Source organism: Podarcis pityusensis, assembly GCF_964106645.2.
Source record: "Podarcis pityusensis genome assembly, chromosome: 3".
NCBI lineage: Eukaryota > Metazoa > Chordata > Lepidosauria > Squamata > Lacertidae > Podarcis > Podarcis pityusensis.
In genome coordinates this window covers 65,474,530-65,502,172 of record NC_138026.1, presented here as the reverse complement: position 1 = coordinate 65,502,172, position 27,643 = coordinate 65,474,530, and the positions used below count along the sequence as shown (strand labels likewise).

Here is a 27,643-nt window from a genome sequence, read left to right as displayed (position 1 = left end):
TTCTCTCCTGCTGAGTGCATAGGATTGCAGCTTTAGAATTGAAGTAAGCAATTCAGTTTATTATCCTTGTATGTATACAAAAAGAACAAGCGAAACTTTGTATCTTGTACCATATGGACAACTCTGAAGTGCTACAAGACCAAAAGATATATTGCAAACCAATACACTTTATTCCAAAAACAAGTTAGTTTAATAACCAACACTAATAACTAGTTTCCATCCAGTCTATCCTATCCTAACCACCCATTCCATCCTTCTATACCTATCCTTCCATCCCACCCATCCAATCTATATTTGTGTATGTACTGGAAGTACTGCAAGTTATGTAGTTAATGTGCATGATAACCAGCCACTGTGCATACTTCTCCATCAGTATGCATACTTCCCAACAGGCCTTGGGAAATGTGCATACCTCCTGCATTTTGTACACTCTCTGGGCAACATGCACATTCTCCATCTGTATACTTAATGTTCAGAATAATGCAATTTGTGGTCTCCTGCCTAATCTTACATGGCCCACAAAACATCTTCGCACTGATCAGCCAAGCAGAGGAGGAAAAGGTGGCTCCAGATAAAGATTATTTCCCCCTGCTGCAGTCCAGCCTCCTTTTCTCCACTCTCAGCAATTCCTCAGTCAGCTGAGCAGCACAGGGGTAGCAAAGGGAGAGGAGTATTTATTCATTCCCTCCTCCTTCCATAATCCTTATGAACATTATCCTCCATGTTGCTCAATGGCAGCATGAGATCAGTCATATTAGAGTTGTGGAAAGGGAAAGGGAAACAAACTAAGGAATCAGAGAAAATCAGGCTGGGAGAGAAACAGTGTGATGGTCCCACCCACTGCCATTTTTTTACCACATCCACTGTAGACAGATTACCTCCAAGGCAATTTGGTTCTGGAAGTAATAAGGGTTGCCCACTGCCGTAGTCTTTTCAAGACTCTAGGATTAGATGATATAGAAATGAATCCATGTAATAAAATTTGAACTTTGTGCAAAAATGTTCAAGGCACCTACCCCTTGTTCCTGTTGTGGTGTGGGCAGTGGGAATGTGACCACTGCTTTACCCAAAGGCAGCCTCACTAAGCCACTTCAAAAGCCTCATGTGTGGTATACAATGATGTTTTTACTCAGAGCAGATCCATTGAAATTAATAGACCTAACTTAGTCTTGTTCTTTAATTTTGATGTGTCTAGCTCGAGTAAAATTTAGTTGAATACCACCATATATTATCCAACCAAGTGGCAGCTATAAGGAATGAGAGTTAATTTGAAATGCCTCTTAAAATCCCCATTTCCCTGGCAGATTAGGACACCGCAAGTACAATACAATCAAGTGATGGAAGTGATAACAGCTTTATATGAAATCCTTATACAAGTAATATGCTTTAAACCTTAAACTGAGGATATGACAAGTTAAGATTCAAAAGGTTAGGCAACATGGAAAGGGAAAAACTGCAATATCTAAAAGCAAATTAAAAGAAAAGAAAAAATAGCAAAAAAACTGGGATGGGGAAGGGTCTACTAGAGGAAATCTACACTTAAGTAGGTTAGTGGGGAAAGACTTTGTAAGTACTTTTAATTATTGGCACTAAAGTGCCTACGTAAACAGAAACAACATAGCACTGACCTGTAACATGCATCTGGACACAACAACTTCAGGTACCTCAGGAAATTTTTGGCGCAGGTCATGTAAAACCTGAAAATTTATTTGTTGGCTTCCTTGGGCCATTCGTATGTTGCCTGGTCAGGACTTTTGTTCAATAGGCAGTTCCAAGCCTTAGTGCAAATGAACAATCATCTCTTCTGCCTCAGCATCCTGTGGAAGACAAGATTTAAAAAGTCAGCTACAATAAATTCATCACATGCTTTCGAATACAGTTTTTTTAATACAAGATTAGTGACATTTTCTTTTAAAACATATTGCTTAATGCTCCCTTCATCACAGCCTCTAAAGATATCTCTCTTCACTCTACAAAGTGTATAAGCCTATTTTCAGGGTGCGTGCTTTAGGACAAATTTTAATAGGAACTGTTTACGGGCTTAAAGCCTACCAAGAATTGCATATTCACAACAACAGTATAAAGCAGGGGTAGTCATCTGTATCCATCCCCTAAAGAGGCTTTTTGTCCCCATCAAAAAAAGAAGCTAAAAACTCTGTAATTTGTTTTTTTAATGACTTTTTAAAGTTTTTTTTTGTTTGTTTAAATGCCCACTGTTATGGGTCTCATGCTGTACTGCAATGATGCAAGGTTTTCTGTGCCTGTCAAATTTGCCATTAATTCTTTAAATAAATTAAAAAGCTGACTGATCCTATAGATACCCCACTATGGTACCAAAAGGTTTTGTGTCCTCCATAATTAAATAAATAAATAAATAGTCCTTTTGGGGGGGAAATGGCCATACCTTCACACTTCAGCTAAATCTACCTTGATAAAGGGCCCCTGGAGGGTTGACCATGGGTCAACATGGTTCTTCTATAAGCCAGTATAGCCTATACATTTAGTTATGATTTCCAAGATTGAGATACAGTGGTGCCTCGCAAGACGAAATTAATTCGTTCCGCAAGTTTTTTCTTCTTGCGAGTTTTTCGTCTTGCGATGCACGGTTTCCCATAGGAATGCATTGAAAATCAATTAATGCGTTCCTAGGGAAACCGCCTTCAGACCAGGTCCGGGGACAGTCTGTCCCCCGACCTCTTCTGAAGGCTGGGGGGGGGGGAAACAAGGGCTTTTCTTCCCACCCCCAGCATTTTAAAAAACCCCGGGACAGCGGAGGACTTCTCCGCTGTCCGGGGCGATCTTAAAATGCTGGCGGGCGGCATTTTAAAATCGCCCGGGACAGCGGAGGACTTCTCCGCCGTCCGGGGCGATGTAAAAGCCCCTGGGAAGGCAGGCAGGGGGGACAAAGACTTTTGCCCCCCGCCCGCCTTCAGAAGAGGTCCTGCCTTCAAAAGCCGTCCGGAACAGCGGAGAAAGGCGCTGCCTTTCTCCGCTCTCCCGGGAAGGCAGGCAGGGGGGAGCAAAGACTTTCGCCCCCCGCCCGCCTTCAGAAGAGGTCCTGGACCTCTTCTGAAGGCGGGCGGGGGGCGAAAGTCTTTGCCCCCCCCCCCGCCTGCCTTCAAAAGCCGTCCGCGATAGCGGGAAGCTCTTCCCTGCTATCCCGGACTGCTTTTAAAATGCTGGCGGTGGGGAGCAAAGCCTTTCGGCCCCCGCCGGCCTTCCTGGACCTCTTCTGAAGGCCGGAGGGGGGGAAAGGCTTTGCTCCCCACTGCCAGCATTTAAAAGAGGTCCCCGGAGATTTCCCTATGGGCTTTCGTCTTGCGAAGCAAGCCCATAGGGAAATTCGTCTTGCGAAGCGCCTCCAAAACAGAAAACCCTTTCGTCTTGCGGGTTTTCCGTCTTGCGAGGCATTCGTCTTGCGGGGTACCACTGTTGTTTTAAAGATAGCTGTCATGATTATTGCAATTGCAGTAGCCATATAATAGGCCCAACATGGATTCATATCCTTGGATGTCCTACTGAGCATTCCAGCAGCATTGCAGTATCTGAGAAGAAATTGTTTAAGTGCTTCCAAGAGTCCATTGAATAAGACCAATGTGCATCTAAGTTCAATCTGAAACAAGTCAACACTTCTGCCAATTAATACATTGTGGAACAACTCTGCTATGAACCAAAAACTCACCACAATGAAGTTTCAGAATAAAATTAAGAAAGCATATCTGCATATTGTTTTACACATTTCTCTGTGTGGGGCAGACATACAACTAAAGCACTAAAACTCTGTGTACCACACATTCCGTACCATATATTATCCTCTAATTGACAACAAAATTACTTCCAGCTGTCATATCACTGTTCCAAGCTAGCTACCCCATCCTATACATATGGTTTCTACTGACAATGAATTTTATAGTATTCTTTCTTTACCTAGGAGCAATTTTATTATCCCAAGTAGTTTCTGCATTTCTTTTCCTTTTTTATAATATTTTTTTAAATTAATTTTAACATATAAATTATAAAATGTACCACAAAACTTATCACTTATACAATCTTTTTAGACTTCCATCAGCACCTCTGATGATCCACCATTTTCACCACTTCTTATGCATTTCTTAACTTTATATTGCCTTTACATCTCTTAACAAATCATCCTCCCCCTTGTCCATTTTTACAATACTTCTAATAATAATCCTCACAAAACTTCTTGCAACCCTACAAACTGTTCTTCACAGTTACTTTTCAAATAGTCTGTAAATTTACTCCGCATATCTTTTCCAATGATCTTAGCAAAGGCCAATTGAATGGCTTACTGGGGAATGGATAGCCTTGAGCAGCACAAATTCAGGACAGATCTCCACATTTAGGAAGACATAACTTACACCTTCCACTTTAGCAACAAGTGAAACACAATTACATTTTTATAGATATGACAATGCATGTTAGACCTGTGACCTACAATATACAACATAAAATAAATATCAACTAAGTGACTAGGCAAGGACTGAGAAAGCACTGTTTTCCTCATCAGCAGTTCTGACTTCTTACCTCTAAGAATATAAGCATGCATTCCCCCTTTAATATATAATAATGCCTTAGGCAAAACTATCCTATTCTACGTCCACCAACCCACCCACACCCTGCAAAAGAATTAGAAAAAACTATGTAGACCATTTTGCAATCTTAAAAGACAAAAGCATTAATATTATAGCCATTTCATGATATAATCCAGAATTACCCTATTTCCTTGAAGAAGGTTAGGAACTATCTGATATTCAAATGCCATACAACATGGAATTACACTTTGCAACTTTTATGCTTTAATTCTTAAATTGCAAAAGAAGTGTAGCTGGACAAAAATGAAACTCAACCAAACTGAAACAAAAATATTAAAATAAACTGAAATCTAAGCAAAAAAAGTCTTTTAGAAATAAGAAATGTTTGAGAACTATATAACTTAGTTAAATGGGTCAAACCAAGAAAAGGCAGCTGTCACATTCTGTGACTGGACAAATCATAGAGATGAAGACTGAGCAGGGATTAATAGCCAGCAAGTATTTGTAGTCACACTGACTCCTGCGGCCAAAGAAAAGAGAAAGAAACCACGCCTTCCTTAATTTTGCAGGTGCAGAGAATTCAGGAAGAGAAGGGTTTTCTCAGTCTTCATGATGGGCTTTTCTAGAAAGTACAGGTAGTGCCACACTGCTTATGCAAAAGCCAGTGAAAACGAAGAAGCTACCTTTTACATCCCCAAGTCCTTGAACTTGGGAGGCATCTGTGTTGTAGTAGCCCGACCCTTCTCCAATCAGAGACAGGATGCCAATGGAAACCCACTGAGTAAATTTCTAGAACTGTAAAACTGAGTGAAACTTGTCTTGCCAATGGGGAAATAAGTACTTCCACAAATTTCGATAGCACTTAATTGCATCAACTTTCAGTGCCACTGAGCATTTAATTTTCTCATTATGAGTATCTGGAGTGCATTTCAAGGTTCTAATCTATCCTGAAGGACAGGTCTCTGAAGATAGTATTACACATTTCTGTTTGTCCACATGAGAGTTGACTTCTGAGGTCCTGCAGGGGAGCTCATCACAGCCTATTCCCCCTGCCCCCAGCAGCTTTTAAATCTCACTTTAAGTAACCCGTGAAGCTCTTGTATTTGAAATCAGTGAAAGGCTGGACATGGGCCAACAAACTGAAGCTTAATCCAAACAAGATGAAGGTAGTGGGGACAGCAGACCCTATGACAACTTGTTCTAGAGGGGGAGGAGCAGGTACATCATCTGGGAGTATTGAAGTGGTGGCTTTGGTCAAGACAGCTTTTGACCAACTTTATTGGTTCTCGTAACAAATTAACATATACCGAGTTTGGGTACAAAGACACATAAATCATTTTTCTGACGGTATCTTACTAAATTTCTAATTCATGGTGTTTTATATTTTATACCACTTTGATATTCTTTATTATTAACCATATACAAATTTGCACAAATAAATAAATGTTCACTTTGCTGTCATTTGGTTTTTGTTCTGCTGTTGCAATATTGTTAATTTATCAAATCTGCTTACTGTTTCAATATATTTACTGAAAGCTGCTGCAGGTATAAACACGATGCAGATATATCAATAAATGTGTAACAAATTGTGTACTGGACACCACAGAGCTAGTGTGGCATGTCTCCAAAGGAAGAAAAGACACAGGGGCAAACAACAACTATGCGTGCAGACATAACTTTGCTTTCTCCTTTTGCTGCAGTATGAAGCACTGCCAAAAAGAGATTAGCTGAAGAAGCAATTTGTCTTTTCAATACCGAGAACTGCTGCAGTAAAACAAGGTCTGGTCAGGTATGCAGGGGTTTTTTCCTGCATCACATGCATCTTTGCTGGATTTTTCCGGCCTCAGACTTCTAGGTGTCTATATGATAGAAATGTATGGACTTCACACAAATAAAATGCAACTATTTATATAACCTTGTAATAAAACATAAGATAGAATATTCTAAGTCCATGGCTCAGTTATACATTTCATTCTTTTAGACTTTAGCACCCACAGAAAAGACTGGCCAATAACAGCAGTAACAACAAAAACTATAAAAAGGGATGGGTGGGGGGGAATTCTCTTGGCAACAATACCATTCACGACAAATTGTTATACAAATTGTTCAGCAACTTTTAAAATGTAAACTTTTTGCAGAATTGCTTATGAATATAAAAATTATAGCACAACTGAGTTGTAGCAAATGTTTTAATTTCCAAGAAGCCCTGTTTGTGAGGTCACGGATAGGGACAATTGTAAATTTACTGTAAACAACAACAACAAGAACAGAACACATAGTTCTTCCGTTGTACCAATCTCTGAAATTCAGTAAAGAGAAATGTTTGTTCTTGGATAATTTAAACTTCCCCAAACCACCAATAAGTAATATGAATAAGTGTGCTGATCTTTTTACCATATTCTTATTCATATTTTATTCCAGATTCTAATGTGCCCATAATTGCACCAACCTGTTCAGATTCTATTAAATAAATTCACCGTCTAAAATCTCATAAATATCTGCATGTTTTTCACAAAGCACTCAATATACTCACTTTTTCTAAATGCTAGGCAATTGAGCAGATACGAATTGACTGGCTTCATGCTGAATGAACCATTAGCGAAGTCATGCATAGTGTAAGCATGGTGTTAAGTATGTTCTATGTTTGCAGGAGGGACGCGGGTGGCGCTGTGGGTAAAACCTCAGTGCCTAGGACTTGCTGATCTTATGGTCGGCGGTTCGAATCCCCGCGGCGGGGTGAGCTCCCGTCTTTCGGTCCCAGCTCCTGCCCACCTAGCAGTTCGAAAGCACCCCTAAGTGCAAGTAGATAAATAGGTACCACTTTATAGTGGGAAGGTAAACGGTGTTTCCATGTGCGGTGCTGGTGCTGGCTCGCCAGATGCAGCTTCGTCACGCTGGCCACGTGACCCGGAAGTGTCTTCGGACGGCGCCGGCTCCCGGCCTCTTAAGCGAGATGAGCGCGCAACCCTAGAGTTGGACACGACTGGCCCGTATGGGCAGGGGTACCTTTACCTTTATGTTTGCAGGAGACTATATTCATGGTTCCCTTATTTAATGGCCCTGTTCAGGAGAACTTGCAACACAGCTTAGCTCAGGCAGTCTACAACTGTCATTTGCTGCACAATTCTATTCCTTGATTGAAGACACATTTGGGTAGCTGAAAAGCGCACTTCAAGATTCTGCATGTCATACTGGTCTATTTCAATTAAGCATGCCAAACCTGTACAAAACTGCACAATCTGACCACATACCTTGCCCTGCCTCCACCTCTTAAGGACATGCAGCAACATGTTCCATGTGTGTAGATTAAGCCCTGAGCCATAAGTGACCATTCAGTCTGGCAGTACCAGCTACCAAAAAAAAAAAAGTTTCTTCACTCCAAAACTAGCCTGTCCCTATCAACATGTGTGTGCACTAATGACTTTTATCTGAAGTGGGGGGAAATGTTAATTCCACTCACCATCCAATCAAGGGATATAATTTCTTATTGGCAAAGGAACAGTAACAGGAAGGATACACCTGAGGGCAATGTAAGCTTGGCATCAGTACTTTCAGAACCAGAAGGCTTAAATTGTTTCTCTCTGTGTTTTTAACAGTCCTTATTTTTATCTGTAAGCTACCTTTAGGTAGGGTACAACAACAACAACATGGTTTCTAAAGAGCTAATGGGTATGTGCCATTAGGTACCTTAAATGTAGGTTACGGTCACTACACGGAACGTTTATTCATCAGGGGTTGGACTACATGATCTTCAGGGTACCTTCCAAGGCTACAATTCTACGATATGAACTACATTGCTTGACTGTATCTTGCTCTTGCAACAATTCACTTGTCCCAGTATGCAAGGAGGAGAAACACACACAGTGGGAATGGAACTGGCTTAACTACGGACTAAGGCAGAGGTTTTTAAATTGTGGTCGCCAACTTGGCGCCCAGAAATCTTCACATAGTCACAACTGGGCCTGTGCCAGTAGCAAAACGTGCTAGGCTAATTTCTAACAATGGCTTGCTGATGAGTAAGCTAATGTGTGTGCCCCTTATTCCCTGCTTTGTTTTTTAGTTTTCTGAATAATCTTTCGGTTAGGAAACAGTATTGAAGGGGATGGGGAAGAAGGAAAAAACTGCATGTTAAGAAGAGAGGAACTAATGTCTTTTTTCTGCATTTGCTGGTATGAATCCTTATATTAACTTTCTTAACCTGCCACTTTTGGAGAAAGAAGTTTGAAAATACAGCCAACTAATTAAATGACAAATTAGAAATAAAACTGTATGAACAATTTGTATTTGTTCACTTGGTATCTATTATAAAACTTTTTACAGTGCTCAACCATTTCCAGGCCTCAAACTGCAAACACTGCTGCTTGAAGCAGCCTCCAGAAGTTGGTGGAAAATATGAGAATGAATTGTGTGTTTGTTTTTTGTTCTTATTCTACATGTCCTTTCAGAATGTAGTCAAACAATACTGTGACCTACCCAAGCTTCCTGCAAATTAGATTTTCACCATTTCAGAATATTCAGTATGCAAGTTTAGGCCAGTAAGATATTCCCACAATGCCTACTTCTGTTTCTTTTCACATGTCCTACTTGGGGCTATACGACTCACATCATAATCTTCAGTGTTTTACTATTCATTCAGGATTATTAAGATTGTGATAGTTTGCCCAACTCCCCTCCTATACAAAGGCACAAGCGTCTTAAAAGATGCAGTGTTCAATTTTATTTTCAACATCACCTATGCAATTTTTCATAAATGAGAACCAGAATTAAAAAGTACAGTATGATCACATCTTGCATTGGGCTTATGTTCCAGGGATGGTGCATATAAACAAAAATGTATGTACCCAATGAATGTACCATGGAACTGCCCCCACATGACCATCCTCACCTTCAGCTCTGGAATGCTCTAACACAGGGGTCTCCAAGCTTTCCTTGCCTCGGGCCGGTGTCTCCAGCAACGACTGCATGGCGGGCTGGAGGGCGAGGGAGCGCGCGCGCACACGCTATTTCCGGTACACATCCAGGTCGGAGGAGGCCCGTGTGCATGCGCAAGCTATTTCCGGTGCTCCTCCGACCCGGAAATGGGTCCCTGCGCTGCACCGCACCGCATCGGTAAGAGCGGGCGGCAGTCGCCAGGGGCTGGATAAACGAGTCCCTCGGGCCTTATCTGACCCCTGGGCCGTATGTTGGTGACCCCTGCTCTAACAAGATTTCATGGGGCTGCCTGAGTTCCTGCAAGATCTTACTAGAGCATCCCTGAGCCTGGTAAGCAAGGAAAACCTGGTCCTCTGCCTTGCATGCAATAACAGCTTTCAACTGTGCATGGTTGAAATTGCGCAGGTTAACTGCATGCAATATGTGATCGTACTGTATAGTACTATATTATACTAAATAAAAGAAGAAAGATAAATCCTACACTGATTGTAGCCAAGGATCTGATTTTTATTTTGCTAGCCTTGGTAACTAGCCAAACTTTGGTTATCAGGAACCATTGAATGCCATCACACTGAGCTTCAGAGGTGGTGAGTGCTTCTAAGGCATGACACAAGGTTAGGAACAATTCCTTTCCCCATCTCTAATTTCAGGAGGAGGACTGGAGCACATGCTTGTTGTACTGTACTGTACTTCCAAGGTCTATTGGTGTGATTCCAAAACACAGCCCAACACAGACTAAGTCCAGCCTTTCACCTAAATCTGGAATGAATGGGGAACTTGTAGCCGGGCTGTTCTTAGAGGGTGCTCCAAGCAACCTCAAATACAGTGGTACCTCGGTTTAAGAACAGTCTGGTTTAAGAACAATTCGGTTTACAAACTATGCAAAATTGGAAATAGTGTCCCAGTTTGAGAATTTTACCTCGGTCTAAGAACGGAATCCGAACGGTGGAAGGGCACCAGTGGCGGGAGACCTCATTAGGGAAAGCGTGCCTTGCTTTAAGAACAGTTTTGGTTTAAGAACGGACTTCCAGAACGTTCGTAAACCGAGGTACCACTGTACAGCGTAACTCAGACAAATTGCACTACTCCTTCTGAACCAGGAGGTGGCAGAGTAGTGAGAATAGTCATACACACTTAAGAGGCAGGAAGGACCAGCACCATGGTCAATGTCAACAGCATGGACACCTAAACATATCCCTATTGTCCACAAATCCAACACTTTTTAACACATCTCTTTTTCAGGAGCTGTATCTTTTTTCTATACTATAGAAAAAGCAGTGTTCCAAATTTCATTATTGTTTCACATTGTATGTTGCTTTCAGCTGCAGTGTACTTTTTCTTGAGCTACTCTATTTGCACATGTATTTGCAAATACATTTTAAAAAGCCTGGACACTTCAATATTTGTGAAGTTACTTAAATATTGCTTACTCTGAAATGCTGCAGGTGAAAAACAAGAAACTTACAGCAGAAATTGTTTATGCTTCTCTCACACAGCAAGTCACAGAAACAGCCTACAGCCCTGCCAAGTGGGCTGCAGTTTCTTCCAACCTGGATGCATGCTGGAGGACTACCCATTGTCTGCATAGGCTGCAGAAAGAAACAATATCACAGTGTTTACTCACAGATCTAAAACATTTGTCCATGTGGCCCTCAGATAGGAAGGTATACCCCCTCTTCCTACATTGGAGATGCTAAAACCATGGGAATATCACTCAGACTTATGAGACCCCAAGCAAACATACTTGAGGGAACAAGAGAACAGTCCTATCTTCAAATACAGATCATCTGCACTGTTTCTTCCAACATGCAGAGCCAAAACAGTTGTGATGTTGAAATGTGTGAGGTGAAATGTTGCTCCTTTGGCAACAGTAGCCACAAGGGGATGTGAGGAGATTAGCTATGTGCAATCCTTTTCCCCACATTATAGTACCTCCAAAAGTATCCCCTTGAAAGGATATTATTCTTGGTTGGGAGAGATGCTTCCATTGGTACCAAATAAACTTCCTTCCAGGGCTAATAGCAGTGTCAGGGTGTTTAGTGGAATCACAAGGTGGAGGTGGTAAAAAGATTTAACACCTCTCCTCATTGTTCCTTTGCTACTCACTCACTTCCCACAGTGTCTACTGTTAAAAGGTTGAAAAAAAATGATCTGTGAATGCATTAGCCTTCTAGTATACTAGTCTCTTGTAACTCCCGATTCTTTTTAGAAGACGTAGTATATCTCAAAAAACCTTTGATGGAGGAAATGTGATAAGGCAGGGGTGTCACTTTTTCCCAAATCCACCGAACTAGTACAGTGAGAAGAAATTCACAAGACAATTTTTCAAGATCATTTGGGAATTTGGGTGGGCTTTATATTCAAATGAAATGCTCCTTTATATTAAGCCAGGGGATCAGCAAACTTTTTCAGCAGGGGGCCAGTCCACTGTCCCTCAGACATTGTGGGGGGCCGGACTATATTTTGGGGGGGAAATGAACAAATTCCTATGCCCCACAAATAACCCAGAGATGTATTTTAAATAAAAGCACACATTCTACTCATGTAAAAATGCCAGGCAGTCCCCACAAATAACCCAGAGGTGCATTTTAAATAAAAGGACACATTCTACTCATGTAAAAACACGCTGATTCCCGGACCGTCTGTGGGCCAGATTTAGAAGGCGATTGGGCCGGATCCGGCCCCTAGTTTGCCTACCCATGGATTAGGCAGTAACAGTCATGCTAAGTAGCAGCGAGTAGTAGGAAATATTTTGAATACTTATATTCTACAGAAAATTTTGTGAGAAACCATTTTATTGAAACATTTCAACAAGAGCAAGTTAAGACCAACAAACATTATCAGATCACAGTGAAAATGAGTTTACGGGTCATTAATCCCGCCTAACAATTTGAAATGAAGAGGGGAAAATAAACTACATATCTTGTATAGTGTTTTTCTGTTAACCGTAGAACTTAATGTATTCACAAAACTAGTATTTACCAAACGTGGCTCAAAGATCAAGTTACACCTTCTCTGGCTTCACAACAAGCAGAAATACAGAATGCACGTGTTCCAATATAAGAAGCCACAAGGGTTTAAATAGTTTGAAAGAAAAATCACATCCTCTCTTTACTCACAATTTTAAAAAATACCCTTTAAAACTCACTAGGCTGTTTGTTTGCTTTTTACCCAAAGGTCCTGAATTGCTTTGGGAAGATGCCTGGCTTTGGTTTTAGGCATGTCACCAATGGGAACATAGCCTACATTTTGGGGCAACCACCAAGAATGTCTTTCCACTTCTTTGTCATATGAACTTGGCAGAGATGGTATAGGTCAAAAGCATACATGCTGCTGATCTTGGAAATTAAAGCAGCAAACAAGGAAGAGAGAGTTATTGTAGGCACACAGCGCCCAAGCTACTTAATGCTTTGCACACCAAAATCAGCACCCTGAGTTGTAACTTTAAGTCTGAAAAGCCAATGGCTGGAGAACGTTTTTGTCAACATGATTCTAAGAACCCACCTCTGACAGAGGAAGTAACACTGCATTCAGTATCAGCTGTGGCATCCAAAAAGCACACTAGGGGAGATACTATCTAAGGGCATGAGAAAGGGCTGTCAGCTCTGAACCTGAAAGGAAGGATCAAAAGAAGCTTTCTTCTTGCATTGGTTTTAAAAAAAACACTTCTTACCACTCTAAATTTTAAGTGTAGTTGCTCCATTATATAGCAGTTGTCATTTTAATGGTCAAAATTGCTCTTTCTATATTAGCACCCCTTACGCATCTGGCCACTGCCTTTTTCCAAAAAGCAAAGAGGCCTTGATTGAAGAGGGTGTCTGGGACCACTGTTATAGTGCTAGAGTTTGAAGTGTTGGTGCTCTGCACTGCAACCCTTCAATAGCCATGACCACTTCTAAAATTATACAACAAAAGAGAATTTTTGTCCGGTGCATTCTTTCCCTACCCCCTTTGTTTGACATTCATCCTGGAGGATTTAAAAGTTTTTATTTTGTGGCATTTTGGTTGGTCATAATAAAAGGATTTTTGACTTTTCAAAACAAAAGTAGTAGTTAATATAATCTGCCTCGGCCTGGTTTGTTGTTGTTTCTCGTGCTGAGAAATGGCAAAAAGCACCCAGGAGATGATATCATTAACTGCTTTAAAAAAGTGGCAGCACATCACCCTTGTTTATCCTTGCTCTTGCTATACCACTGTCTGGGAGAAAGTGAACTACCGTATTTTTCGCACTATAGGACGCACTTTTTCCCCTCCAAAAATGAAGGGGAAATGTGTGTGCGTCCTATGGTGCGAATGCAGGCTTTCACTGAAGCCTGAAGAGCGAGAGGGGTCGGTGCGCACCGACCCCTCTCGCTCTCCAGGCTTCAGGAGAGCCCCAGCGCCAGCCCCACAAGGTCGGGGGACAGAGGGAGGCGGAACGCCGCCATCCCGCTGTCTCCCGAAGTGGTTTGGAGGCTGACGGCGGGGAGACCCCGCCGCCGGCCCCGCAAGCTCCGGGGACAGCTGGGAGACGCAGCGCGTCTTCCTGCTGTCCCCGGACCTGATCTGAAGGCGGGCTGCGGGGAGAAGAGCGCTTCTCCCCGCTGCCTGCCCCGCAAGCTCCGGGGACAGCGGGGAGGCGCAGTGCGTCTCCCCGCTGTCCCCGGACCTGATCTCAAGGCGGGCGGCAGGGAGAAGAGCGCTTCTCCCCGCTGCCTGCCCCCAAGCTCCGGGGACAGCTGGGAGGCGCAGCGCGTCTCCCCGCTGTCCCCGGACCTGATCTCAAGGCGGGCGGCAGGGAGAAGAGCGCTTCTCCCCGCTGCCTTCCCCGCAAGCTCCGGGGACAGCTGGGAGGCGCAGCGCGTCTCCCCGCTGTCCCCGGACCTGATCTGAAGGCGGGCGGCGGGGAGAAGAGCGCTTCTCCCCGCTGCCTGCCCCGCAAGCTCCGGGGACAGCTGGGAGGCGCAGCGCGTCTCCCCGCTGTCCCCGGACCTGATCTGAAGGCGGGCGGCAGGGAGAAGAGCGCTTCTCCCCGCTGCCTGCCCCCAAGCTCCGGGGACAGCTGGGAGGCACAGCGCGTCTCCCCGCTGTCCCCGGACCTGATCTCAAGGCGGGCGGCAGGGAGAAGAGCGCTTCTCCCCGCTGCCTTCCCCGCAAGCTCCGGGGACAGCTGGGAGGCGCAGCGCGTCTCCCCGCTGTCCCCGGACCTGATCTGAAGGCGGGCGGCGGGGAGAAGAGCGCTTCTCCCCGCTGCCTGCCCCGCAAGCTCCGGGGACAGATGGGAGGCGCAGCGCGTCTCCCCGCTGTCCCCGGACCTGATCTGAAGGCGGGCGGCGGGGAGAAGAGCGCTTCTCCCCGCTGCCTGCCCCCAAGCTCCGGGGACAGCTGGGAGACGCAGCGCGTCTTCCTGCTGTCCCCGGACCTGATCTGAAGGCGGGCGGCGGGGAGAAGAGCGCTTCTCCCCGCTGCCTGCCCCCAAGCTCCGGGGACAGCTGGGAGACGCAGCGCGTCTTCCTGCTGTCCCCGGACCTGATCTGAAGGCGGGCGGCGGGGAGAAGAGCGCTTCTCCCCGCTGCCTGCCCCCCAAGCTCCGGGGACAGCTGGGAGACGCAGTGCGTCTTCCCGCTGTCCCCGGACTTGATCTCAAGGCGGGCGGCGGGGAGAAGAGCGCTTCTCCCCGCTGCCGGCCCCACAAGCGCCTGGGGGGGAAATAATTTTTTTCCCTTTATTTTCCCCCAAAAAAACTTGATGCGTCCTATGGGCCGGTGCGTCCTATGGTGCGAAAAATACGGTAATAGCCAGGATCAATTCACTGCTCCATAGGTTTATTCAGGTAGAGGTCTATTTGGCATTAGTGTTTTGGAATAATTTAATATAGCGAAACATCACAGCTCTTGTAATTAATTGAGGTTAAGTACTTAATTCGTTCCGGAGGTCTGTACTTAACCTGAAACTGTTCTTAACCTGAAGCACCACTTTAGCTAATGGGGCCTCCCGCCGCCGGAGCACGATTTCTGTTCTCAACATGAAGCAAAGTTCTTAACCTGAAGCACTATTTCTGGGTTAGCGGAGTCTGTAACCTGAAGCGTATGTAACCTGAAGCGTATGTAACCCGAGGTACCACTGTAGTAGGTTGCAATTACTGACTATTGGAAACTGTAGTCTTGTGACAAGATCAGGAAATTTTTGTAATATCCAAATGAAAATATGTGTGCCTATTTTACCAGATTCATTAAAATGAAGTACTCTTTTAATCCACTCAGCAGGAAGTCTATGTAAAAGGATATACCAAGAAGATTCTAGCCAGGGAGAAACTATCAGAATCCTTATTCTGTATAACATCCACTAATGTGTTCAGCCTGTAACTGTCCAACCATGTTCTTTGACATAGGTTGCTTCCAGACAACTTGTTTAGTAAGCATTCATCCTGATTTGTTTGAAAAGACGTTAGATGATATTTGCTATTTAATGAGTAAGCATCCTAATTTGTCTCAGGGACAAACTCCATTGCATCAAAGCAAGTCTTATCACACACTTTCCAATGAAGTTCCACATCTCTTTCCTTATTATAAAAAGTCCAGTCTTCTGTGGAAGTGGATGCAGGAGCTCCAAGTCAAGTTAACTGCACAACCTGAATCTGCCAGTATGTGACAAAATCCCATCCGAAAACAGCAACAGACTGGAATCACTATTATCTATTATGCAATTCTGCATTATCTTTTTAATTGTAAACCATATTGAGGATTTTTTTACAAGCTTATGTGATATGAATATGAAAATGAAATGAAAAATGACATTTTGAAACAGAATGACACCCCATTGGTTATTAAACACCCATAGCAGTAAATGCAGAAACAGTTGTAATTGGATAGAAAAATAAATTTCAATCAGTAACAGTAAAACAGAAGTTTTATTAGAAACAACCAAAATTCACAAAGTAGTTTGTGAGTTTTTGAATTCCACAGAACACTGCTTCCACTAGGAAGGGAAGGGAAGGGGAAAATAAATATTTCTTTAGAGAGCCATAAAAGTAATCTACATTGGGCAAGTAATCCACACTGTTTTTGGCAACAACATTCCAAGCTACACAATGTTGAGGTAGACTTAAAAATTTCATTTCCTATCCTCTTTCCCTTTTAAAGTAAATCTCTTTCCAATAAGGAATGAAAATTGCTATTCTTTCCATAAAATAAGTCACCACCATGTTGAAAATGAACAGTTGGTTACATTAAATGAGGTGGTATAGTTAATTCCTGGTGTGGAAAGAAATTATTTCAAACATTTGAAATACTGTGGTTTTCTTTATCCGACAAAGCTTTGAGAGTCTACACTGGCTCATCTAGAAGAAAACTAGCAAATGAACAGGCTTAAGATCTGCACACAAAACACCTCTAACTTCAAATTGACAGGCACCAAAGATTTCAAGCAGGAAGCTCACTTGCATGTAAAATGTAAAATGCTTACTTTGCACTAACATGATTTCATCCAATCATTCCTTCTGTACAAATGTAACTTTCCACTTGAAAACACTATAAACATAGTTCCAGAGTACCGTTTTACAAGCAGAAAGAACTATAATGGAGCTTCAATAATTTACTCTCTCTAAAACTTAGCTACCACAGATTTGTGCATTTTGATTTTCACTGGCAAAGTTTTGAATTAAGACTGCACTTGGCTGTTCCACCACATGTTTCTTGAGAGGAGACCTGTAGAGAGAATATACGCCCATTTCCCAGAAAGCAAAGCCACCATTCCCTACCTTGTAATGTGGGCAGTTTTAATGTTTCACCAATGTGAATATATATCGACCTTAAGGGCCCTCCCATGGTGGCATTAGAGAACATCTGATGAGGTCCCTGCACCAAATTCTGTCTTATGGTGATGTTGGGCAAATACTCGGTGACACAACTAGGAAATGGGTTAATCTACCCATCTGCCCTGATGATATCAGGGTTTGCTGCCTCTCAGCTCATGTTGAAACTTGTGTACTTTGTCCCACTGAACTTAATAGATGACCCTGAGACTCGAGCCAGCCTCTACCTGCAAAATTCTGCACTGGATTCTGATTCTGAGTCATGCCTGATTGTGATGTGATGAAATAAATCAAGTATCATTATTTCTTCTGTATAACTATGTATCTACATATAAATCTAAAAGCCAGCTTCCGACATTCACCTACTCCCAAAACAATCATATACTGTATAAACCGAATTCTAATAATCTGACAAAGTGTACAGTGAATACATCTGCAAACCGTCCACAAGATCTTTCTACATCTAAAGGTCTGTTAAAAGGTCTTTCTTGCATGATTTGGTAAACGCTTCTGGCAATGGCATGAATTGTATCTGGCAAGAAGAAAAGACATATTCCAAATGGTAATTGCGAATCCAGAAGAAGTGCCAAGATGTGCAACTTACATAGGTCATCAGGAAACTGTGCATGCTACTGAACACCAGTCTGCCAAACAATTTCAACAGTCACCATTGTAGCAAAACATTGTTCATTTTTATTTTCAAAAACTTTATTTATAAAAGTAGAAAATGAGGTAGAAAACAAAACAAATGGAACAAAACTAAGTGCATGAAAAACAAAACACAGTTCTTGATGCAGATGTACTATTTTTACAATCATGATAAACACAGCTTAACTTTTTTATCACTCTGTGGCACCAATGTTCATGGTTGTTGAAGAAAACAAAACAATGGAGAAGCAGCAGGGGCTAAAAGGCACAGAAAACAGAGTCTGGACAAGAGGCTTGTGGGGACCCAGATAAGCTTTTATAAAGGTTTGTTTTAAGCATTCATGACTAAAAAAAATATATATGGAAAACATGGTTGCAAAACCAGATAAAAACATTTAGTTTTCTGAAACACTCCAGTTAAGTCCAAATGGACTTCATCTAGCCCATGGTATGCACAGTTCTCCTGTCCTCAGGGACCCCATAATAGAGCCCTGTTTTCCCAATCCCCATTTGGTGGGCGCACTTTTGACAGTTGCCACCAAGCTGCTACAACTTGTGTGTATGGTCCAAATGCCTACTCATGGCACTCCAAGAGGAAGCCCATTACATTAAAGAAGCCCATTACATTAAGCCCATTACATTTTAAAAAAAACATGCTTTGGGGTAACAATTTCAAAGGTTCCCCCCCCCCCAAAGGAAGAGATTTAAAAACAGTAACTGTGGTGCTCTCAACCCTCTTCCCAGTTCCAGTCCTTGGACACACACAGAAGAAGAGATGGTGCTCAGACTTTCATGTTAGGCCTGGCTTTACAGACACTTGGAAGTAGAAGCAAGGTGCTTTCAAGGTGCTTTACAGCACATTGTGGCCCAAATCATTTGACACATTCTAAAAGATTCAAGGGGAGGTTATGGTTGTATCTGCACTTTGTCTCAGCTTTGGTGTGGTCAGAAGCAGTAAGAATATCTCTCACCACTTCTAACAACCCTCAAAACCCAACGTGATCTAAAAGAATAATTCCACTCTTCAGAAAAAGTGGCAGGGCCATTCACTCACATTGCACCAGGCTTCACAGTCACTTCAACACAGTAAGTATTATTTCATGTCTGGCCATAGATTACAGCACAAAACTGAGGTTATTTTGTTAGCTGCTGAGGGCAACAACTCCTAAATTAGGTACTTACTTGGTTTCTGATTTAAATGCAAAATTAAAACATTACTGCTGAATATAAAATAGGATATATGTATTTCCAAGTGATGAACACTTATAATACCATGCACTACAACTCTTCTGCATTTCCCCTGGTTTATACATTAACATTAAACCATGGCTAATGATAAATGTAGTTAACATTAACCATGGTTAACAAGCCATAGTTAAATCTGAGGCATCTGGCAGATGATAATTAAACCTTTGTTTATTACATCATAGAATAGTTAGAACTACTTGCAAGAGCAGCAGAACTTTGTGGGTGGTTTGAATTTTCTACTGATCTTCATTTGCACCTCTATATTTTTGGGTAGTGACGGCTTCTTAACCATAGTCTAGATTCAAAGGTAACACTAAGATATGGTCAACATTAACAAAGATATATAAACCAACTACAAGCCTTGGTTATTGAGCAACATTTAACCATAGTTAAACTCCTGGGCCGGATTCACACATAACATTAAGCCATGGTTTAATTAATGTCATATGCAAACCAGGTGACTGAATGTGAGGAAAGTGTGCAAGGAAGCTCTCTGCTGACAATGATTATGCTTCGCAATCTGAACAAAATACTACCTTGCTCACAACTCCTAGTCTATCACAATGAAATGTTGGCTCCTTAAACTTTGAGAAAGAACAGTATCACAATCAATATGAAAGTCTTTTTGCACAAAATGGAAAATGACACAAGCCAGCAAAAAAGTGACCATCAGGCTTCTAACTCTATTTTCCATCCACATTGGACTTCATTGGACATTACATGAACAAACCTTGCAATTTGTATATTCCAGCCACCCTTCCTACCCTTCCGTTTTTCTCTCTCAGTTAGCCATTGTTTGCTATTACAACCAAACTCGTCAAACTATGAGTTGTGCAAACCAAAGTTTGCCTAGATCACCTTTAATGGCAAACCATGGAACTGAGCTCATAATGCTTCAAACTATGACTTGGAGACACAACAACATTATGTCTATATAAATGCTTAGCCTGTGGTGTGGTTTGAAAGGCTTAATAATGTAGCCACATAAACATGCACTACTCCCAAGCTTTATAGCAGTACCTTCGGCTTGAATTCAGAAACAGAATATCTACCCAATATATACAAGGTATTCTGAGATAATGATGATACACCAACAGAAATGCAGGGAAATAATCTTCTTTGCAAAATGCATCAGGACAAGGGAAACTACTTATCAGTTTTCTGCACCCTACCTGTACCCACAGCTGCTGCCAGTTGCTGAAGCTATCTACCCCCATATGAAAAAGTAATTAGTGTGCAACTGAAAGTTGTGCAAGTGTGTATATAACTTAACAGTAATGACAGGGAGTGGTATTCAATGATGTTTTACTCAGAGAAGACCTAATGGGCTACCAATTTCAAGTGGGTCTACTCTGAGTAAAATTTAGTTGAACACCACCCAAGTTAAGAAACTTTCAACAATTTAAAGGCTTGGTTTAATATAAGTTTTTCCAATCCTTTCATGAACCCCAAGCTTCAACTATCAAAGTAGAAATAGTAGCAATTTTATTTGTTTAGCTATAAACCACAGCAAGGATAACAAACACTCAAAGATGAGCCACAAATATGACTCTTCAATTTCCTAGCAGCTAGCACAAATACAGACAGACACAAGGTAACGCAATTTAAACTTTCTCTAACAGCAAAAAGCACACAAACTCACTTGGTGTAACAAAATTATTTCTGTGAGTAAACTCACAGCAAGTATTCTTCATCAGGATCTTATATAGAGGGCACTGAGTAATATGGTGAACAACGTCCTCAATGCTGTTTTACACCTCGCACAGAAATGCTGTTCCAAGGAGAATTTCTTATAGCTGCCATCCAAAAAGGCAGAGCGTAAAACACCAAGTCTTAATTCAGTAAAAGCAATTTTATGGGGAGCCAGAGTAATTAACTCCAAATAGGTAGCTTTTGCATGGTCTACTTTGAAACATGGATACAGTCTAAAAAATCTCAAAGAATGGATAGTTAACACATCAGTCAAAGAAGCTCTCTCATATGCAAGGAAATTCAACAAAGATTGATATATGTCACTGGATTGTAGGTGTAAAGCAGAATTTAAGGGGGTGAGCCATAAACTATAGAAACCAAGTGTGAAGATGGCACAGTTAGCATTCTCTTCTGAAAATTTAAGAGCTGAACTTGCTTTTTTGCCTGATCAGAAGGCCAACCCACTTCTGCATGGATATACACAATAGGAATACCAGCAGGGAGGGCCAATACTTTCTTTAAAAATGAATTTTGAACATTCTGCAACTCCTGGACTAACAGTCAGTTGAGACCCCAAAGTTCTAAATTGTGTAACACGCAGAAAACAATCTCAGTCAAGAAAAATTTAGGGAATAATAATAATAAGCCACCCATCTGACTGGGTTTCCCCAGCCACTCTGGGTGGCTTCCAACAAATTAAAACACAATACAACATCAAATATTAAAAACTTCCCTAGCTCAGGGTTGGAGTGCTATCGAAATATATTTCTTCAATTTATAATTGCCTATTTTGCACATGGTTATACATGGTCATTTCTGATAAAACACCTGTGAAAAGTTACAGTCAACATTTTAAAATACATCATTTCCAGGGGAAAATCTGAAGTTACAAACAAAGGCCAAATGTCTGAAAAATGGATGATATACTGAGTGTACGCTGGAAGTTTGGGGTGTATGGGGTGTTAGGGGAGGGGTAGTACCCCTGGCGGGAGACAAGTCATATTCCTTCTGTGGTAGTTTGCCCACCTTTGGTCCCCACTCTGCACTCAGCTCTCAGCTCTGGCTCCTAAAAACTGTCAGCATGTGACAGCAGCCACACCCTGGAAATGGCCTTGAATAGCTGCCTGAACCAGGTGAGGGTACCTGATGGGTCTCCTAAGGGTTGGAGGGCTTAAAGAGGAAGTTTGGGATATGGCTCAGAAGCTACACTGCAAAGGAGGAACTGGAGAAAAATCAGCCACAAGTAGGCTCAGAACTATAGGCTGAAGCATACATATTATATACACCACCATGTCAGAAAGAAAATTGACAGTCACCTTTGTGAAGAGCCCTAAGTAATTTTTTAGAGGAGATAAGCTACAGAGAATGTTCAACTATTATTCTATCTCAAACACAAGGTTAACATTCCAAATCTCACCAATTCCAATTTCCTAATGCTTTCCCAGCAAAAATACTAAATTGTGGGTTTTAAAAGGGCCAATTTAAAAATGCAGATGTGGGCTTTTCCACAGAAACTGGCAAAAATAAAACTATAGCTTCAAGACAAAAATTTCTATAGTAAAAAGGAGAACAACTACAGACTTTTAAGAGTATCTGTGCTGGAGCAAAGAAAAGGTCCACTTAGCCCCAACATCCTGTTTGCCTACAGTGGCCAATCACATGCCGCTAGAAAGCCCACAAGAAGGATTTGAAAACAGTAACCATATCCGCCTGCTGCTCCCCCTGCAAGTGGTACGAAGATACACACTGCCTCTACAGCTCAAGTTCAATAGATTTATCAGTATTGACAGACTGATCCTAATCACTTGATCCATATCATGCATAATTTTATAACCTCTGCCGTGTCTCATTCCCCTTTAACCAGCTTTTGAACTAAAATGCCCCAATGTTGTTGCTTTTCCTTACAATTATCCAAGGCTAACTCAGCCAGTCATCCCAATGTTGCACTCTGATGAAAGATGCTAGTGTTTTTCCTCAGAGCGGAGTGGGGGCACTAAGACAGCTGAACCCCTCCACAATTTTTTCCCATACTCTAACAGACCTCAAAGATTGCCATTCTTTAGAATGCTGAAGGAGGAGCACTGCAGCGCACCATATATACAAACCAACTGTAACAACCCCTGCTTTAAAGAAAAAGAATCCTGTCTTAGGCCATGATCACCCACAACCAAGTGAGAATTTTTACTTAGATATCCCACATCAAAGCCCAACCCTTTAGTTTCCATTATGTTTTTGACTTATAAAAAAAACACCCGTGGCCAGGCTAGAGCTGAAGAAGAAACTGGCAGCATCTGCCATAGAGCAAGAGAAGGCATGGGCCTGAGATTTCAAGAATGCAAATGAAGAGCAGGAAGTTAATAAAAAATACAGAGCACACTGCTAGACTAGATGAGAACCCACTCATCAAATATGGTTCTAGGCCAGGCATCCCCAACCTTCGGCCCTCTAGATGTTTTGGACTACAATTCCCATCATCCCTGACCACTGGTCCTGCTAGCTAGGGATCATGGGAGTTGCAGGCCAAAACATCTGGAGGGCCGCAGGTTGGGGATGGAAGTCCACTCACATGGAAGGAAGTCCAATTGAACTTACAAGTGCACATGCACATATTGTGGATATCCAAAGAAAGCAAAGCTTTGTCTGAATAACAGAAAAAGAGATATGGGAAAAAACTTCTTCTTCTTTGGTGATCACTAGAAATACAACAAAATGTTTAGAATTTACTAAAATGGTATAAATTTATGTAACCTTAGTATCATTAAACTAAGGCAGTAGCCCTAAACAGTACTGCATACATTCACCTCTCCCTTAACCGCACTAGATCTGCCTGTGTGCATTACAGACAAGATTGCAATTTCACAGATTAAACAAACTAAATTCAAAGGAAGCATCACTTGATTCTATTTTAACTGATCTGCATAAGAAAAAGGCATGTTCCTTTATAGATATATGAATCTGGAAATGTTAAATACACATTTCAATCTGAAATGTTAAATACATATTAGCAGTTAATGTAGAAGTTAGAACTTGAATGTTGTCTTTTATCGCTGACTTTTTTAAAAGGATGCCATGCCCTGCAGCTCCAAAACAGAAGTTTTACTCTCAACTACTAAGCACAACAACAGACGTACTGTTCTGAAGCATTTATTTCCTTGCAGTAAAAGCTGACTGAATTCCACACATGCTCTTAACAGGATTGAGTAAGTTTTAAATTGCTTATCACTAAAGAAAGTGAAATTTAATCTGCATGCATGCTCAGAATAGTATGGGTACAATTTTCCATATTCCCATAAAAAATGACCATGCACAGCCATTTTATAGAAGGGCCATGTTTATCACAAAGTGACTTTCCTTGTATCTGACTTAATTATTTCTAGAACTGTTAAAACACTGTGTCCTGCAAGAAAAACATCCCCTGCCCATACCCCATTCAGATTTTCTGGTGGGAAACTTTATACAGGTACAGCAACAAAACATTCTCTAGAAATCATTTCATCAGTTGTTGGGGACATAGTCACTGAAAACTGAATTTTAATGGAATTGTACCTTGCATTTCATATTTTTCAAAAATAATAATATATTTAGTTGCCTAGGTTTATTTTTCTGCCATAAAATATATTAAGTATGGATTAACTTGATTTTTCAAGATCTTCGCTGACTTTGCTTTTTTTTTTTTACAACAAATTTACTAAAGTAATTATTATATATAACATAGATAGTGCCAATGAAGTAATAAAAGTTTCAAAGAAAGTTTATGCTTTGCTGAAAGAAACAAATTTCACTTTGGCTATTTAAATATTTGTACTTTGAGTACAACTGAAAATAACAAACTTTGAATCAGTATGTATTTCTTTCTTGTAAAAAAGAAAAAGGAACTACTACGACAACGACGACAGTGATTGAATGTTAAATGCTGCTGAAACATTCAAAGGAGTTGGATTGCTCAGCCATGAATTTGTAGCGAGTTCAGAAACTCTACTTTATTTGGAATGCAGACTCTTTCCATTATTCTTAACCACAATGCTTGATGGCAGATGGTACCCTATGTATTCAGTTATTTAGGCTTCTGCCTTAAAAATACTCTCTCTTTACCGAAGTTTCACTTCACTATCACAAAATGGAAACTGGACTTTTAAAAATGTAAGTCATACTCAGAGTAGATCTATAGAAATCAATCAACTTTAAGCATCTCACAACTAACTTAATCCGTTCATACGAATGGGTCTTTTCTAAATATGACTGGGGCTGCAACCCTCTTCCTGGGGGTTACCCCCATTGAATTCAACAGGAGTTATGTCTGAGTATACATGGTTACTGTTGCATTGTCAATTAGATGCAATTTACCCTTTTCCACTGACAAATATTTAATAAAGTAGGCTTAAATATCCCAGCAATGATTTTCCAGGCCAAAAACCACTTATGGGAGATGGGAGGCCTCCCAATTTCTAGGACAATTTTCTGATCCACACCTATCACCAAAGTAGTATTGCAGTGAAATTCCTTGCAAGGTGCTCTCTATTAACCCTAACAATAAATTAATCTTATGGATCAGCTAGAACTAGATATGACAAATAGAAATCTCTTAAAGTGGCTCTTGCTGATGAATATGAAGGGGAAACAGAATATTCTCAACACAAAAGAGTAACAGAGTAAACACTACATTCTACTTCTGAAATATCTGCATAACTGGATATCTTTCCTCTAACTAATATTAAAGTTAGGATGGGTTACACTACACTTTTCCAACAAAATGTGGTCTGGACAGGTACAACTTCTTTATGTGTGTCATTTTTGTATGTAGGGTTCATTCCCATATAGGGAAATGCTATGTATGAAACAGCGGCTAGATCATCTCTATGTACCTCTCCAGCGTACAGTTTATGGCAGAAGTGTAGTTTATTTATGTGAAAAAAATCGATCCCTCCTCTAGTTCCAGAGAGACCCTAAATAACAACAAACAAAATACTTAAACCCCCAACATACATTCATGTTATTAACAGCATAGCACATTAACAACAGCATGTGGGGAAAACACCACATGTAAAGCATGCACATATACAAAGAAACAATGAATGTCCAAGAACCAACATAGTGCCATGTCACTTGTGGGCTGTTTTTTTCTTTTTAATTTTTTAAAGATAAAGAGATATAACAACTATCTATAATAACATCATAAAACACCCCAGTAAAAATGGTAATTTACCCCCACCCCCAAGAACTACAGCTTCTTTATAAAAGAGCATGCTGATAGCTTTCATTATGACAAAGACACATTTGAAAGCATGATAGCTAAGATGCTAAAAGAAAAGGGGAAAATAAGGTATACAAAAGGACAAAATAAATCACTTTTTTAAACTATTATATCTGTAAGATTTTTGAAAAACAATTAACAGTATATTTCAAAAACTAAATGTAATTCAGCTACAGTGCAGTACTGACCAAGATCAGAAAGTGATACAATGACATTATATACAGAGATCAAATTCTCCAGAAAGCCACAGATTCTGACTTGAAAACTCATCCTAAAATGTAGAGACTGGCTGCAAGAATACAATACCAAGAAAAACATGCTATGTACGTCCTCAAAGGTATTGTTTATACTGTTTCACATGTTCTAGGTATATAGGTAAAACTTGGAAGTGCTTCTGCAGGTCCACATACTCACTCAAACTAAGGCCTGAAATTAGCTTATGACAGATTTCTGGTGTGCCCCTCAGAGCACAGTAAGGGGCACACTTCTTTGCTAGCCCTATTCAAAACTTATGACTGCTAAGAACTGAAATGTTTGCCCCTTCCAGTGTCAATACTCAACTACTTAACTCATTCAGCAATATTAGTGAATAAAGAATAGCAAAATTTACACTGAGCAAATTAGGCTGAACCACGTACATTAAGTGATGTCAATTTAAACTTTTCATCATATCATCATTGAAGAAAGATATGAAATGCAGCTGAGGCAACAATTAATTTTTTATAGATTCAGGATAGCAGTACTACATTTCCATTCAAAAGGTAAGATGCTGTGCCTTTTTGATAAGTATTAGTTAAATGAAAATTGACAGCAACTAATTAAAATGATTTCTGACTTTTCAGCAACTGACTAATGGAAGCTGCTAAGGTTTCTATGAAAATTCAAAATATTGTTATTGAACTCTTAACAACTGCATTAAAATTATTACTTTGACAGCAATCCCAGCTGCCAAGTGCTGACAGGATTAGAACCAAAACAGCACCTATTAGAAAAAGTGGGAGCTATCAGAGTGCTCGGCGGAAGCCCAAGGTTTGTAGACACACAAACAATATTTAGGAAAAAATGCTAAGAGGTAAGACATGAGCATGCTCTGTGGCCACAGAATGCTGAGTATCAGGTGAAGGGGTATGGCAAAGTCAGAGAAGGGAAGATGGCTGTGGAAAAAGGGCTTAACTCTCTGAACTGGAGCACTCTACACTGCAACATTTTCAAGCAGATCTCACCTGTTGCTATTACTCAATACAGTATACATATTAAAGTATTATCCAGTGCTTTTGTGTTTCATATTTCTACCACCAAATGCCTAGAGCTCCAGCAGTTATTGCATGTCTACTCAACAAACATTCCACTAGTGGCACTAACTTTTTAAAGATTATAAATGTAGATGACACACATTATATTCTTAGTTAACACCCAATATTTGCATGCCATAGCCAATATGCACTAGACCAGGATCTAAACATTGCTTTACAGTGTGTACAGCCTCAAAGGGCTGGATTCACCACATCAGCCCCATCAGGGGAATCC

At 41.1% G+C, this 27,643-nt stretch overlaps 1 protein-coding gene across 4 annotated transcripts in view; it reads right to left on the bottom strand.

Moving 5' to 3' along the window:
• TAB2 (TGF-beta activated kinase 1 (MAP3K7) binding protein 2) overlaps positions 1 to 27,643 on the bottom strand; it is a 51,006-nt gene that overhangs the window by 17,851 nt on the left and 5,512 nt on the right. For 3 of the 4 annotated variants that reach the window (XM_080998565.1, XM_080998562.1, XM_080998564.1), the window contains exon 2: positions 1,629 to 1,817. In XM_080998565.1, the coding sequence (XP_080854691.1) occupies positions 1,629 to 1,730 (102 nt within the window). In that variant the 5' untranslated portion in view covers positions 1,731 to 1,817. Of the gene's footprint in view, positions 1 to 1,628; positions 1,818 to 10,950; positions 11,069 to 27,643 lie in introns of those variants that run through there. The other variant, XM_080998563.1, reaches the window with a different exon arrangement.